The 15819-nt window shown below is 43.1% G+C and overlaps 1 protein-coding gene across 4 annotated transcripts in view; it reads left to right on the forward strand.

Moving 5' to 3' along the window:
• The window catches only part of MORN5 (MORN repeat containing 5), a 132596-nt gene that overhangs the window by 35263 nt on the left and 81514 nt on the right, over nt 1–15819 (forward strand). For all 4 annotated transcript variants that reach the window (XM_078640837.1, XM_078640839.1, XM_078640838.1 and 1 more), the window contains one exon: nt 6256–6403. In XM_078640837.1, coding sequence (XP_078496963.1) covers nt 6256–6403 — 148 coding nt within the window. The remainder of the gene's footprint in view (nt 1–6255; nt 6404–15819) is intronic.

Consider the following 15819-nt stretch of genomic DNA (forward strand, 5'->3'; position numbering starts at 1 on the left):
GTAGTTTACTTCCAGGGTGATATTTTCATCATGGGTTGGTACAAGGAAGCTCATGATGGTAATTTGTATAAGGTCCTGGAGAAACTCAAACTATTTGGGTTAACCGCTGATTTAGGAAAATGTAAGTTTTGCAAGTAGTCAGTGTCATATTTTGGACATGAAGTTAGTGAGAAAGGGAATTTTCCTAAGCGGGGAATCATTGAATCCATTAGAGATGCTCCTGCTCCTACATGGGAGGAGGATGTTAGGTCGTTCCTAGGACTTGCTGAGTTCTATTCTAAATTTGTGCGGAACTTCACACGAAAGACATTTTCATCTACTGAATATTGAGTGGCATTCCATAGTGCAAGAAGAGTGCTCTCAATGACATGACTTGTTGAAATCTGACAGCACAAGATCCAGGAAATTTACTTTATTATTAAGACATTCCATAAAGCAGAATTATGTCATTTGAATATAACTCAGTCACCTGTTCTTACCTATATTTACTTTGGGTAGAAATTGTGAAGTCTCTGCTCAGGATTATGTTTCGTCCTTTTGTGTTGAAACTTCATGATGCAATGCTTGTCACAGCCTTTTGTCTTTGTGGTAGCTTTTCTTTGTTGCTCACAGCATGTGCTGAGTTCAGCACAGCTGGTCCCGTACCATGGAATGGATCCTTCAGCAGTTGCAGCCTCCCAGACCAATGACGCTCACAAAAAGGGAGGAATAGTTATGGCCTCCCTGGCTGATCAAACTCACAGAGGCAAGGTTCAGTTATGGTCTCCCATGCTAATACAGCTCATAGCAGCAAAGTGCCTTATTGAACTTCTGGTGATGGCAGCAGCAGCACTAGATCACTGCCCACAGTGGCTTATAGCCAAGCTTGATTTTATTGCAGTTTTCAGGATAGTTCTCAAGTAGGAACTGCACCAGGTGTACTCACGTTAAGAACAGGTAGTTCCTGGCTTTATTCTTTGATTGATCTGCTTTCTATTGGTGCGCCACACACCAGGAACATGCTGGACATCTCCTTGACAGTCTCTCCTGCAGGGCAAGGCACCCTCCTTTCCTCTCTCCCAGGAGACAAGTAGGCTTCTAGGCACCAGATAGACCTTCAGCTTCTTCAGCAGAAAATATAGAGTTCAGCTGATGTCGCCTCTCCGCTGGGAAACTGGCTGCCAGGTATACAATAGCCCTGGTTGCACAGCAGCTCCTGCAGTACTCTGTGAAGCTCTCCCTTCCTTGGTCAAGGGGAACTTGGGGCTGAAACAAAGCGGGGTATGTTAAATCCCATTTTTATATGTATTTCCTGGTGCACAGACAGAATATTGAGTTTAAAGTGTCGACATACACAAATATCGAGTTTTAAATATCTTGATACAGCAATATCAACAGGAAGAATATCGTGGTCAAGAATAGTAACTTGCAAGTAAGAAAAATTCCGTTTTTGGAAATACCGAAGTTGCCAATATCGCTTGCAAAAATATAGTTGTTTAAAATATCGATGTTTTAATTAGTGTTATGTATTTTAGTATGTATTTTAAAAGTATGTGATCTATTTTTTGTGTAAGAATTTGTTTTGTTTTGTAATATATATATGTTACATTTTTAGTAGTTATTAATTTTATCTTAATTACATTTTGCTTTTTTACGTTCTGTAGCGGGTTGTGGGTTTATAGGGGAATAGGTTGGGAAGTAATTTAATTATAATATATTAATGGTTATTTTTTATGTTTTAGTATTAATTAAGTAAGATTTTATAGTGTTAATTGTGGGAATTAATTTAATATTAATTATTTATTCATTGGTTAATTATTTTTAAATAATGAATTGGCAGTTATGTTAATTGTGTCATGTTTTTAGGAGCATGCTGTGTGTTTATAGGGGAATAGGGTGGGAAATACTTTAATTATAATACATTAATTATACATTTTTATATATTAGTATTTGTTTAATTTAAATTTTATAGTGCTTACTTTGGGAATTCATTTATTATTAATTCTTTATTAATTGTCTGTTAATTATTATTAATTAAATAATTGGCAATTATGTTAATTGTGTCTTTTTTTAGGAGCAGGATGTGGATTGATAGGGTGGGAAGTAATTTACTTATATTAAAAGTATTAACAATTTTTATTTAATAATATTTATTGGATGTATATTTGATAGTGTTAATTGTTGGAGTTTATTCAGTATTAAATATTTATTAATTGGTTGTTAAATAATATTAATTTGTTAATTTGTCATTAATTATGTTAATTGTGCAATTCTTTTAGGAGTAGGTGGTAGGGTTTATAGGGGAATAGGGTAGGAAGTCATTTATTTATAATTAATTAATAATTGTTTGTTAATTAATGCTAATTATTTAAAATCAAAATTTGTCAATTTTGTAATGTTGTAGTATGCTGCTCAGCCAGGATGTGTGTGTGTTAGAATGTTAGAAGTTAGAATGCTGGAATGGTTTGAGTCAGTTGGCCTATGGGCTGAGCAGCATATAGGCTGCTCCTGGTGGGGCTCACTTTCTATGTACTTGCTTACTTGTAACTTCAAGAGTGTCGGTTGAGAGGATGGGCTGAGCAGCAAGGAAGCTGCTCCTGGTAGGGATTGCTCGGTAGAGAAGACCTATTCTACATCTAATTCTCTACTACTCCATGTTGTGACTCCTGATCTACAATATCTACAATAAACCTACATGGAAATCCTACTGGTCTCGGTTCCATTATTTTAAATTAATTAAGTTGTTAATTGATATTAATTTATTAATGTAAAGTCAGTTATGGAAATTGTGTGATGATTTTTAGGTGTGGGTTGTGGTATTTATTGGGGTAGAGGGTGGAAAGTAATTTATGTTTATTTAATGAATAATTATTTGATTAATAATGTTAGTTTATCAATTGATAAATATTCATGGTAAGTGCTTATTGTTATTTTGTGTGTGTGTGTTTGGTTTATAGGGGTAAGGTTTGGGTAGTAAATTCATTTTTATTTATAAAAAAACAAATAATTATGATTACTAGATAATTAATTATGTTAATTATTGAGGTACATTTTTGAAAATATTTAAATGTGAGTACTGAATTGTGTGGTGTTACAGGGTAGGAAATAACAAATATTACATTTATGTAATAATGTTTTGTTTATAAAAAACTTATAAATAGTTTTTTGTTTTTGAATTATTTTTGATTTTTTTAGAATAATATTTATAGGTATTTCTTAGATCTTTTAACCTTCTAATCTGTTTCTATCTTTTGTAATATTAAAAACTTTAATATATGTTTTATTTTTTTGTTTTTTAAAAACGTTTGTGTTGTTTGTTTTTAATTTTGAACTGACTCCAGTGGAAATATTAATTTTAACACCTCAGCTATCTAACACTTTCCCTACTGTTGCACCCACTGGAGTGGGAATAGTAATTTTATCCCTCCGCTATCCAACACGGTTCCTACTGTTGCACCCACTGGAGTGGGAATAGTAACTTGTACCCCTCTGCTATCCAACATTTTCCCTGCTGCAGCACCCATTGGAGTGGGAATATTAAGTTTTACCCCCTCCGCTATCCAACACTTTCCCTACTGTTGCACCCATTGAAGTGGGAATATCAAGTTTTACCCCTCCGCTATCCATCACTTTCCCTACTATTGCACTCACTGGAATAGGAACAGTCATTTTTACCCCTCCGCTATCCAACACTTTCCCTACTGTTGCACTCAGTGGAGTGCAACATTTTATTTTAAAGACTAATAAATATTTTAATGTTTTAATTGATAAAATAATATTTTTTATTAGATTCTAAGCCATGTATATATTATTTGTAAATTTTTATATAATTATAAAATTATAAAATACATTCCTTGTTTTAAAGGAAATAGATATGCGTATATATACATATATATATATATATATATATATATATATATATATATATATATATATTACATTTTATATATGTATGCTTACATATTTTTTAATTAAACAACTTTTATTATATTTGCTAAAATGTATATTAAATATAAATAATTTTTTTAAAGTTTATTTTATTTTTTTAGTATATTTAACATACATTTTTATTTAAATTAAAAAATGTATATTTTGTACATCTATATTTCATACGTCAATATTTTTGTACTTACAATTTTAAACATAGGTTGTCAATATTTTTGACATCGACATTTCTGCATCAATATTTGTGTATGGGTATCAGTGAACCATATTTTCTAGACAGGACTTCAATCCACTGTCTCAAACTTCAGAACTAGTTTGGGTTGATTTTCCTATAAAGTATCCTTCTCAGGCTGCTCCTCCTTTGTGATGCTTGGTGCTTTTCACATCAAGTAGCACTGGTTGTGTCGCCAGGCAGGAGCACTCACCACATGGACACAATCAAGTGTGAGCTCGCTTTACCTGTATTTCATCAGCCTTTCTAAAGCAATCAACAGTGATAGACATATAAGGGCAGGCCTGACCTAGGAATTTCCTCACTTTGTACATTTGAAACTGCAGTCCTACTCTATACCCCTGCGATCCACCAATTGACATTGATCTTGAAGAACTAGCCAGCCGTATTCAAGAAATATTAAACAAATTATCAAAAACAATCTATTTTGAGAAATGTCTAGGGGCATCATTAGCATGGCGGGCGTCCGCCCGCCACTGTATTTGTATGCGGGACCATACGCCAGGGGTGCGGCGGTCCCGCACCTGCAATTAGGATGCATCCCCCATTCCCAGCATTGTGGCGGGCGGTGCCCACAGCACCGCCCACCACGATGCTGGAAATGCAGGTTGTGCATTAGCATGCACAAGGTGACAGGCACTGCGTGGTGCCTGCCACCTTATGAATGCAATTGTAGGGGTACGAAAGGTACCCTCCAAGTGCAGCCACCCAGCCACCCCAACCCCATGGGGGCTCGCAACGCCCCCCCCCCCCAAGAAAAGACTGCATGCCTTTCTATGGCGGAGTCTCCGCCATGGAAAGGCCAATTGCGGCCTGCATCATAATATGGATGGCAGTGTCTTGCAGACACCGCCACCATGTTATGCATGTTTTCCGCCCGGTCGACGAGTTGTATGGCGGACGGTCTTCCGTCGGCCGCGGACCCCCCAGCCATTCTAATATGACGGGGGTTCATTTAGGTGTGGATGGCGGACAGATCGCCCCTGCTGGGCCAAAGGTGACTACCGCCGGTCCGGCGGTGATGATCCGCCCGCCATCCTAATGGCCCCCTAGTTATCACACCTCATTGGGTCTCAAAGTAGCATAATACTAAAAAAAAACAGTCCCTTACCGTTTAAGCTAATTTTAAAATCCCTTCTTACATTTCATTTGGCTTGAATGGGATGGAGGGTAGCCAGTAGCATTCATTAAATATAAAACAAATGATCAAAAACAATCTATTTTGAGAAATGAATAGGGGCATCATTACCATGGCGGGCGTCCGCCCGCCACCGTAACGGTATGCGGGACCGTCCTCCAGGGGTGCGGCGGACCTGCACCTGCAATTAGGATCCACTGCCACAGTGGCGGTGGCATCCCCCATACCCAGCATTGTGATGGGCGGTGCCCACAGCACCGCCCACCTAATGCTGGGAATGCAAGTTGTGCATTTGCATGCACAAGATGACAGGCACCGTGCGGTCTCTGCCACCTTGTGCATGCAAATGTAGGGGAGTACGATAGGTGCCCCCCAAGACCGCAAACCTTCCTATGGAGGAGTCTCTGCCATGGAAAGGCCAATTGCCACCTGCATCATAATATGGATGGTGGTGTCTTGCAGACACCGCCACCATGTTATGCATGTTTTCCAACCGGTCGACGAGTCGACCGGCAGAAAACCGGCGGACGATCTTCCGTCCGACGCGGACTCCCCAGCCATCCAAATATGACGGGGGTTCTTTTAGGTGTGGATGGTGGATGGACCGCCCCTGCCGGGCCAGCGGTGACTACCGCCAGCCTGGCGGGGGCGATCTGCCCGCCATCCTAATAGACCCCCTAGTTATCACACCTCATTGGGTCTCAAAGTAGCATAACACTAAAAAAACCAGTTCCTTACCATTTAAGCTAATTTTAAAATCCCTTCTTACATTTCATTTGGCTTGATTGGGATGAAGGGTAGCCAGTAGTTTCTCAGTCTCTTTGTTCATGACTCAAAGTGAGATATCACAATACAATAAAGTATTGGGGATTTCTGTGGCATTGTAGGAACTTCTATGTAAGTACATTTCAAATCTTGAACAGGTTTATGTGCAATAAACATCAAACATTTGTTTTTGCAGAATGGAGGGAAAAGGCACATACACTCTCCCAACTGAAACAAGATACGAAGGTGAGATGAAAGATGGAATGTTTCACGGCCAAGGAACTTTACATTTCCCCAATGGCAGCAAATATGAAGGCACTTGGGACTGTGGTATTCCAAAAGAGGTACCTCCACTTCCTTTTTTGTATTACGAAGGGCTTAAGTTTTAGAATGAGAGATTAGGTAATCTATATGAAGTATTACTGCATAGGATTCCATTTAGTATTCTATACAGTTTATTGTTATTTATATTAGGTGTTTCATATGGTCAAAACCCAAGGAGCAAAGAGAGAATTTCAAAGAACATTTGTATTGGAACATGACCATCTCAAACATTTGGTACTGCCCATAGAACTTTAATATATGTAGGGGGGTTTGGTTGAAACCAGATTACAAACACCACAATTGGTTTTTAGACTAAGCCTCAGTGCATTACCATACACAAATCTGCCATTTAAGGCTAAGGCAAAGGTAGAGGTAGGACCAGAATCACATGTTTTTGATCAAGGGCCAAAACAAGGATTAGAACCAAGAGCTCTAGGATGCACAGTAAACTACTAAGAGTCTTGGATCAAAAAGAAGTGTGACTTTAATTTGAAATGACTTGTAATGGAAAATCCTGTGAAGGCTGGAGGAAGAGCTAATATGGAGGAGAAACCTCTAGACGAATAGTGGAAGACATTACCTCAGGAATTATACTTTGGATGCGGTACTTCCTCCAGAAATCAGTGAAAATTAAATCACTGCTCAGCCCTAAACAAGGCAGCTGGTTATTAGCATCACAAGGACACACTTTTTTTTATTATCGATTAACGGACACAAAGCATCTCCTCACCTGCGTGGAGAAATCCGGCATCAGGTACTTTATTTATTTTATTTGTTTTATTTATTTGAAAAGTTTTATATAGCGCTGGCTAGACCCGGAGGTATCTTTACATGAGGACGAACATTATTTCAGAGCATAGTTACCAGTTACAAGTTACACAGTGTCAGAGCATAGTTACATGTTCCTGGAGCATAGTTACATGTGTTGAAAACATATACGTAAGGGAAAAAGCATGCAAGGGGAGAGATTCAGGGGAGAGAGGATAGGAGCTGGGGAGGTACACAAAGAATGAAAGAGGGAAAGAGGTGGGGGTGAAGGAAACGCAACCGGTAGACGAGAGAAAACAGTGTCCAACGTCCAGAGTACTGTGATCCCAGTGGAAATGGTGTCATTACCACAACTCCACTGTGTGTGGCTCCTTTTACGCTGTGGACTCTCTCGGAGGGGTCGCTCAGACTCCAGGGCATAAATACTGGATCCTTCCCCAACAAGGGGAGAGGGAGTGCTTAGGCAAGGGGTGCCATTCCCACACCACCGTTGTGTGTGCCTCCCTTGACGCTGTGGACTCTCTATGGGGTGTCTCTGAGACTCCAGGGAATAAAGGCTGGATCCCTCCCCAACAAGAGAAGAAAGGACTGCTTTGGTAAAGGGCACACACCACGGTGGTAACTTTAGGGATAATGGTGTATTGTGTGGTAAAACTGATTTAGAATGGAGGGGACAGTTCCGAAGTCTTCAGAATTGTCTCTTGATTGATTATCTCTCGATATCAGTTTAGTGTCCTCTTAGGAAGGCTCATGTTGTTGCCTGTGGCTTGTTCCCAGGTGTCTGCGGCGTGCATAGTTTCATCTTCCCCCTACACTCATCATGAAAGGCGGCCCCTCTTTTGTTGCTCAATGCTATGTTATGTTAAAAATATTTCTTAAGCGCGCTTACACCAGGCGGTTTCATGGCGCTGAGAGAAGAAGAGCTGAGACGAAGGGTACTTATTGATATGCTTGAGAGAATAAAAGAGTTTTCAGGAAAGTTCTGAACTTAGTGTAGCATGTGGCCAGTCGGAGCTCGTTAGGGAGGGAGTTCCAGAAACGGGGGCTAAGGAGGAAAATCTCAGACCTCCATGCTTTTTCTGTCTGAAGGTGGGAATGGTGAGCAAGTGAAGATGGGAGGAATGGAGCTCGCGTGACGGAGTGTAGCGCTGAATCCGGGAAGAGATGAAGGCAGGGGATTGGTCTGTGAGAGCTTTAAATATGGCACAGCCAAGTTTGAAGAGACAGCGTTTGGCTACAGGTAGCCAATGCAGGCTCTTCATGAGGGGACTAACGTGTTGGTGTCTGGGTTGGCGAAAGATGAGCCTAGCTGCCTGATTTTGTACGAGTTGCAGGCGATGGAGTTGGTATGCCGGGATACCGACATACAGGGCGTTCGCGTAGTCGATGCGGGAGGTGACAAGGGCCATGATAACAAGGATGAGGGCTACCTTGGTAAGGAATTTGGAGATTTTGCGGATTCTGCGGAGGTGAAAAAAGCAGGAGGAAACTACTGCATTGATTTGGGGCTTAAGCGATAGGTCGCTACAGATGATTACTCTGAGGCTCTTTACAGAGTTGACTGGGTTAGGAGTGGGGCCTAATGAAGACGGCCAGAAGCTGGGATTCCAGGGGTTGACGGAACCTCCGATTAAAACCAGCTAGGTTTTATCGGGGTTGAGTTTAAGTTGACTGTGGTACATCCATTCACTGATAAAGGTCATGGTGGTTTGAAAGTCAGTGATGGAAGTGTCAGAGGAGTCAAAGTTAAAAACCAGCTGGAGGTCGTCAGCATAATTGAAGATTGTGGCAGAGCTGTTACGTAAAGACATGATCAGAGGTTGCATATATAAGTTAAAAAATAGGGGCAAGAGGGCCGAGCCCTGGGGAACCCCACAGGTGAGGCTGGTACTTTTTGCTGAGAAATTATTTAGGCCACTGCCTGGGAGTGCCCGTCAAGGAAGGAGATGACCCATTTTAGGGCCATGCCCTGGATGCCGGCGTTGCCGACACACTCGATCAGGAGTTCATGATCGACCGTGTCAAACGCCGCCGAGAGATCCAGGAGCACTAGGGCCTGAGAGATGTTATTGTCAGCTCCATTCCTGAGTTCGTCCATCACTGCCAAGATGACGGATTCAGTGGAGTGAGTAGGCCTAAAGCCCGCTTGCCGGGGATCAAGGAATTGAGTATGCTCAATGAATTGAACTGAAGCAGTTTGTGACATGGGCCTCCAGGATTTTACTGAGGTAGGGAAGCAAAGAGATGGGACGAAAATTGCTTAGCACCGCGGGATCTGCATTGGGCTTTTTTAGTATGGGAACAACTGTGGCGCATTTAAAGGTGTCTGGAACAACGCCCGTCTTAAGAGAGTTATTGAGGAGCGACAATGGCGGGTCCGGGCAGGTGGTAAAACCCTCTTTCAGGATGTGGGGGATGGCAACGTTCATTGGGGGAGCCGGATCCCACTCTGTTTAGGAGTGTCAGAAATTATTCTCTGGAGATCAGAGGGATGAGGTCGAGCGTGGAAGGGTTTTTACAAGTAGCAGGAAGGGTGGAGGGGGAAGTGGGGGTAGGGATATTATTTTTGATAGAGATAATTTTGTCTATGAAGAACGAATTTAGAGAGTCGCATAGTATTTGTGAGAGTATAGATTTTTGGGTGACCCTATCAGGTTGAGCAAGCTCGTTGACAATCGAGAAGATATCCTTGGCCTTCGCAGATGAGTTGGTGATTTTCGGGGAGAAATAGGCTGATTTAGCCTTAACAATGGAAACTTTATAGCTTTTTTGTAAGGCGACCTATGCTGCTCTCTCCTCCGGAGCATAGGCTCTGCGCCAACGGCGTTCAGCCTGCCTAAGTACTAATTTTTCCCTTTTTAGGGCGTCAGAGAACCAGTGTTGGGCATCATGGGGGTGTTTAAGTGAGATTTTTCTCAAGGGGGCTACCTTGTTGCTGGCTGCTTCTAGCCAGCTGTCGAGATTAGAGGCTTGAAGGGAGAGGGGGGCCTGTTTTTCTTCTTGGGGGAGGGTAGTAGTTAGAAAAGCATGGAATTCATCTAAATTAGCTAGTTTCCAATTCCTAGCCATAAGATTGCTGATAGGGGGTGACATGGTAAAGGGAGTATCAGTTATGTTAAAGGAGATACGATGGTGATCAGACCATGTACAGGGAGAGACTAGAGGTGGAGTAATTTCTAGGTTAGAGGTCCAGACTTGGTCTAAGGTATGCCCTTTAGCGTGGGTGGGCTTTTGCACATGCCCTGTAGACAGTCCGTGAACTCAACCGAAGCGAGGCTCTCATGTGTGTCAGCAGGCCAGTAGTTAAAGTCGCCAAGGATAATAATCCTGGTGTGATTGATGACTAATTGTGAAATAAGTTCGCCAAAAAGTTGAGGAAACAGAGGCATGTGGTCCGGGGGGCGATAAAAGAGAGCACAGATGAAAGAGGACTTGGGGGAGTCGAATTTTAAAATAAAACTGTCGACATGGGGTAAAACGTTGGTCTGAAGGGAGGTAAATTTATTTTTGTGTTGAATGATGGCTGCCACTCCACCTCCCGGTTTACCCGATATCCTATTAGCATGGAGTATGTAGAAGCCCATAGGTATTGCTGCCAGAATATCGGGGTTGGAATCGGCGGTAAGCCATGTTTCTGACAGAAGTAAAATGTCGGGTTTGTCTCAATCCAGCATTTGAAAGATATCAAGCTGGTGTTTTACCATCGAGCGAGTGTTTAAATAAACGATGGCCATAGGGCTTGTGGCCTGGGAGCAGGGGTCGGTAGATGCCGGCAGTCCCAAAGGAGTGCTACACGGGAGTTGGAGGTTGGGGAGTATGTGAATAAGGTTCAGAATTCCCTCTGTTTTTAAAGCGGCCGTGATATTGGGCCTGATGGACCAGTTGCCCTGTAATTTTTGGAGCTCACAGGAGGTATAGGAGGTACGATGGGTATAGTGACTGGCCCCTGGTCCCGGTCGGTTGCGGACAGGCGCAGAAGGGCTTGCCTTTGGCGTGCCGCGGGCGCGCCCGCTGCGCACATCCGCAGCGCGTTCTGGGTAAGTGCCTGTTTTTGTATTCCCATGATACTAAGGAGGGTGTGGTCAAAGGAGGAATGGCAGCGGCGTGTCACTCTCCACTTGTCCGCCCTCCACAACAAACAGCACCAGCTGCGGTGGAACGGGGCCGGAGCGGGAGGCGAGGGCAAAGTGGCGAGCAAGGACACAAGTAAAAACAGCTTCCTAGTAAATCAAGAAGTGAGTTATTTTAAAAAATTGCACAGAGCGCTCGCGCAGCCAAATAGTACACGCGACTCGCAACACTTCAGCCGCGCGTCCCTAGGCTGGGTCTTAAGTAGCGTTCAATTTCAATTGGGGGCGTGTCACTCTCCACTGGTCCTCCATCCACAACAAACAGCACCAGCTGCGGTGGAACGGGCCGGAGCGGGAGGCGAGGGCAAAGAGGCGAGCAAGGACACAAGTAAAAACAGCTTCCTAGTAAATAAAGAAGTGAGTTATTTAAACAAATTGCACACAGCGCTGGCGCAGCCAAATAGTACACGCGACTTGCAACACTTCAGCCACGCGTCCCTAGGCTGGGTCTTAAGTAGCGTTCAATTTCAATTGGGGGCGTGTCACTCTCCACTGGTCTGCCCTCCACAACAAACAGTACCAGCTGCGGTGGAACGGGCCGGAGCGGGAGGCGAGGGCAAAGAGGCGAGCAAGGACACAAGTAAAAACAGCTTCCTAGTAAATCAAGAAGTGAGTTATTTAAAAAAATTGCACAGAGCGCTGGCGCAGCCAAATAGTACACGTGACTCGCAACATTTCCACACTATACTCAGGGGTTCCATCCCCTACCCTATGTCGACCCGTGACTCCCCCTCTGGCTCCATTCGTGTGGTCGGTTTGCTATCCTGTGGGATTTAAAATGTTGTTCGTCTTAGAATGCTGTGATTGGGTGTGTGGTAAAGTGCCCAGAATTCATGCCCACTGAAGGTGTGACCTTTCTTAATGACTCTATTGAGTTGTGGCCATTCGGTATCCCCCTGTCTCATCTCAAGGCACCATCTTGAAGTCAGGCAAGGAGCATTTTAGTGCTGGGCCACTTGTACATTTTCCCCCTGCTGAGAGCCCCCGTCTGGCGTCTACATTTCCCTTTGGTGTTTTCGCTGGGGCGCTGCTTCAGGGACTTCTAGGTGGGCATTTGTGGCTCTCCTTGATGCACAGCTCTACGGGTGAGGTGCCGTCCGCCACGCACTCCGGGCCCGCTATCTCCACCCACCGGCACCTCTGAGGAGTTCATTCCAGATCCTGCCAGTAGAGGAGATCCTTGTCTCCACTGGTCTCCACTTTTCTCAGTAGCCCCAGCCTGGGTCCTGTAGCCAGCCTACGCTCCTTCGCTGGCGGTCTGAAATTTTGACTTTGTCCCGCTCCAGCAGGTCCATATAACCTCCGTAGGCACTTATTGCTTCTGAGCACTAGACACACTTTTATTGTTTACAAATCCATATCGCGACATCTACTTTTTGGATTTTTGTCATTTTGGTCTTGTTTTATTTATAGAATCATAATCTTACCTGGTGTGGAGTCTCTTTGTGGTGTGTGCATTGTGTTACTGTGAGTTGTGTTGCACAAATGCTTTACACATTGCCTCTTAGGTTTAGCCTGACTGCTCTGTGCCAAGTTACCAGAGTGTGTACACAGGTTAACTTTTAGTGTGTATCTTACTTATCCTGACTAGGATTGTGGTTCCTGCTTAGACCGGGTGCATACCTCTGCCAACCAGAAACCCCATTTTTAACCCCCTTTTTAACAGATCTATAGTCATTACTGCTCTGTTGCTGCATCTCGTGTTCATTATCAAATTGAAGTAAACTAACTTGGACTTATTCAATTAAGTTCACACAATGAGACTGGATCCTTGCACATCGTGGCAGGCACCACGCGGTGCCTGCCACCTTGTGCATGGCAATGAAGGGGGTTACCATAGGTACCCCCCAAGTGCAGCCCCCATCCCCCCTCCCTCCCAGGGGCCCGCAACAGGCCCCCAAAGCAATTTCCGCCAGCCTTTCCATGGCGGCGGCGCCATGGAAAGGCCTTTACCAGCAGGCATCATAATATGGATGGCAGTGCCTTCCAGGCACCCACACCATATTATGCCCATGTTCCGCCCGCCCGGCAATCGTGAACCAGCAGAAAAGCGATGGACGGACTTTCCGTCTGCCGCGGTACCCCCTGCCATGGTATTATTGCGGGGGGTAAATGTGTTTGTGATGACGGGCAGATCGCCACCGCTGGCCGGACGGTGGTGATCTGCCCGCCATCGTAATCACCCCCTAAGTAAGGTGTGAAATTGTATTGGCTGTAAAAATGTAGATCACTAAAAGATATTGCTGAACAGAAATCGGTAGACAACAATTTATCTCTTTGTATCGAGAAAAGAGGTAAATGAAAAACTGCTGCCGAAGTACTGTTGCAAACACCACTCACATATCAAAGCCAGATTGTTTAGGATGAGAAACAGTATCATACTGACTGAGCAAAACACCCTTCCACACTAAGCCCAAGATGAAACCAAAATGAGGATGCCCAGTATCAAAAGATTTACATCTACAATAAAACTGAAATCGATATGCCCAGTGCTTAATTTGTGTGCAGATAGGGGTCCACCAGTACTCTTATTATGGGGACTGGGACCTATTTTTAATTATCAGACTTTGAGCCAGAAAAAGTGGAAAAGGGAGAAAGTTGGGGCGAAAAGGAACCTATGATAGTGCAATAGGGACAGAGATGGTATATTTGTAGATGAAAGGGGCATGAGGTGAAATAAAGACTAGACAGTCTAGGTAGTCGGCTACTATGACATTCAGCAGCGGTGCTGCCGGGCCTCCGGCACTTATACAGTAACAAATTAAGCACTGGATATACAATACACATTGAATGTGATTACACACCGAAATACTTTACTAAACCGTAAAGAATTGCTCAGCCAATCGTCTTCAGTGAAACAAACATAATTTGTACATAAACCATAACCCTCCATGTTCGTGGCTACAGCCCTATGCATGCAAACATAATATCCAGGGCTACCAAACTAGGTGACTCTTCTATGCATTCCAAACACAGGATGACATTGAAGGTCCCAACTGTATTATAAACTCATTGTTCACCCTAGACAAAAAGCACAAAATGCATATGAATCACTCCAGCACCATGGTACAGCCTTCCGCGTCAGACTGGACAAGTCACACAGATCTACAAAATTAATATTGAAAACCAATCACACAGGCTGACGAGGAAAGAGATAACCAGCTGTAGGAATTATAAAGCCAGTGTCTTTTACATTTCTAGGGAGTAGTTCCAGTAATACTTGTACAACCTGCGATATTGATTGTTCTACAAACTTTCGCAATCACAACTTTCATTTCCATACCATAAAATTGACCCCTATGTCCAAGAAGACATTCTTGCCTAAACCAACATCACTTTACCGTTATCAAATATGACAGGAGGACAAGACAAGCGGATCAAGAGGATCCTTCATGCTATTAAAATCCTTAAATGTTCAGTAGGCAACAGGCCCATCCAAATGCACAAAGCCACAACTCAGCCATCTAACAGAGAGGTGATTTCACTCCACACACCACAAATGGCTTGACTCACTTAAAGATCCCTGCACACACCCCAAGCTGGAGAGAGAGAATTTTTAAAATTTGAATCATGCTGGTGAGAGACTGTTGCAACTCCAAATAACACACTTCCTCTTGAAAACGGACCCAAATGTAGGATGGATCTGTCAGCCTGAGTTGCTTCATCACATTCTTATTACCATGCACAATCAACTTATTGAGGGCACCTATAGAAGTGAGATGAGAGACAGAGACAGGAAATAAAGAATCACTGCAGGGCATAACACCCCATGGCAGCAACATCCATTTTCTAAGAGGTCCATGACAGTCAGAAGTATCCAACGAGGAGGTGATGCACATCATACAAAGATGAAACACATTGTTGTGATTGACACAAAAGATACCTGCAAAAATATAAGCGGAAAGCTGTGAGGAACAATTTACATGCACTTATTTAAACCTCAATGAAACATTAATTACCACTTAGGATTCAACATTTTAACAACAAAAAATATGTTTGTTTTAATATATTCCCCAATGCCTGTACTTCTGTACCCATCCAAAAACAAGATCATTAATGAACATTTCTAATCAAAAAGGGATTTAAAAAAAGTCAAACGCAGTTTTTATATATCACATCTTTGACATCTATCTGCCAACGACAGGACATGTGAAGTCAGGTAGTTCCTTTAAAAATACATACATGAGCCACAAATGGAAACTTGATCAACCAACAGTAGATATCAGAACTCTAGCATGTACCGTTTTAACAGTAGCATGTACAGTTTTATATCAGTTACCATAGTTCATCAAAATCGTTCAAACCCTTAATGGCTGTATGACCTTTCGAGATCATTCTTGTTTCTATCCTAAACATGGAGGATGTCACTGAGCTTCCATTGGGGTTATGTTGTACCACATAAATAGCTGACCCACTAAGGTCATCGACCGAATTATGCATTTTCTTCTATGGTCCACCAAAGGGGCACCTTCCGTCTGGCATCTAATACGCAATCTGTGTTGGAGAATCCGAATCTCAACAGGTTGTGTTGTCTGCCC

This window comes from Lissotriton helveticus, chromosome 5_1, assembly GCF_964261635.1.
Source record: "Lissotriton helveticus chromosome 5_1, aLisHel1.1, whole genome shotgun sequence".
NCBI lineage: Eukaryota > Metazoa > Chordata > Amphibia > Caudata > Salamandridae > Lissotriton > Lissotriton helveticus.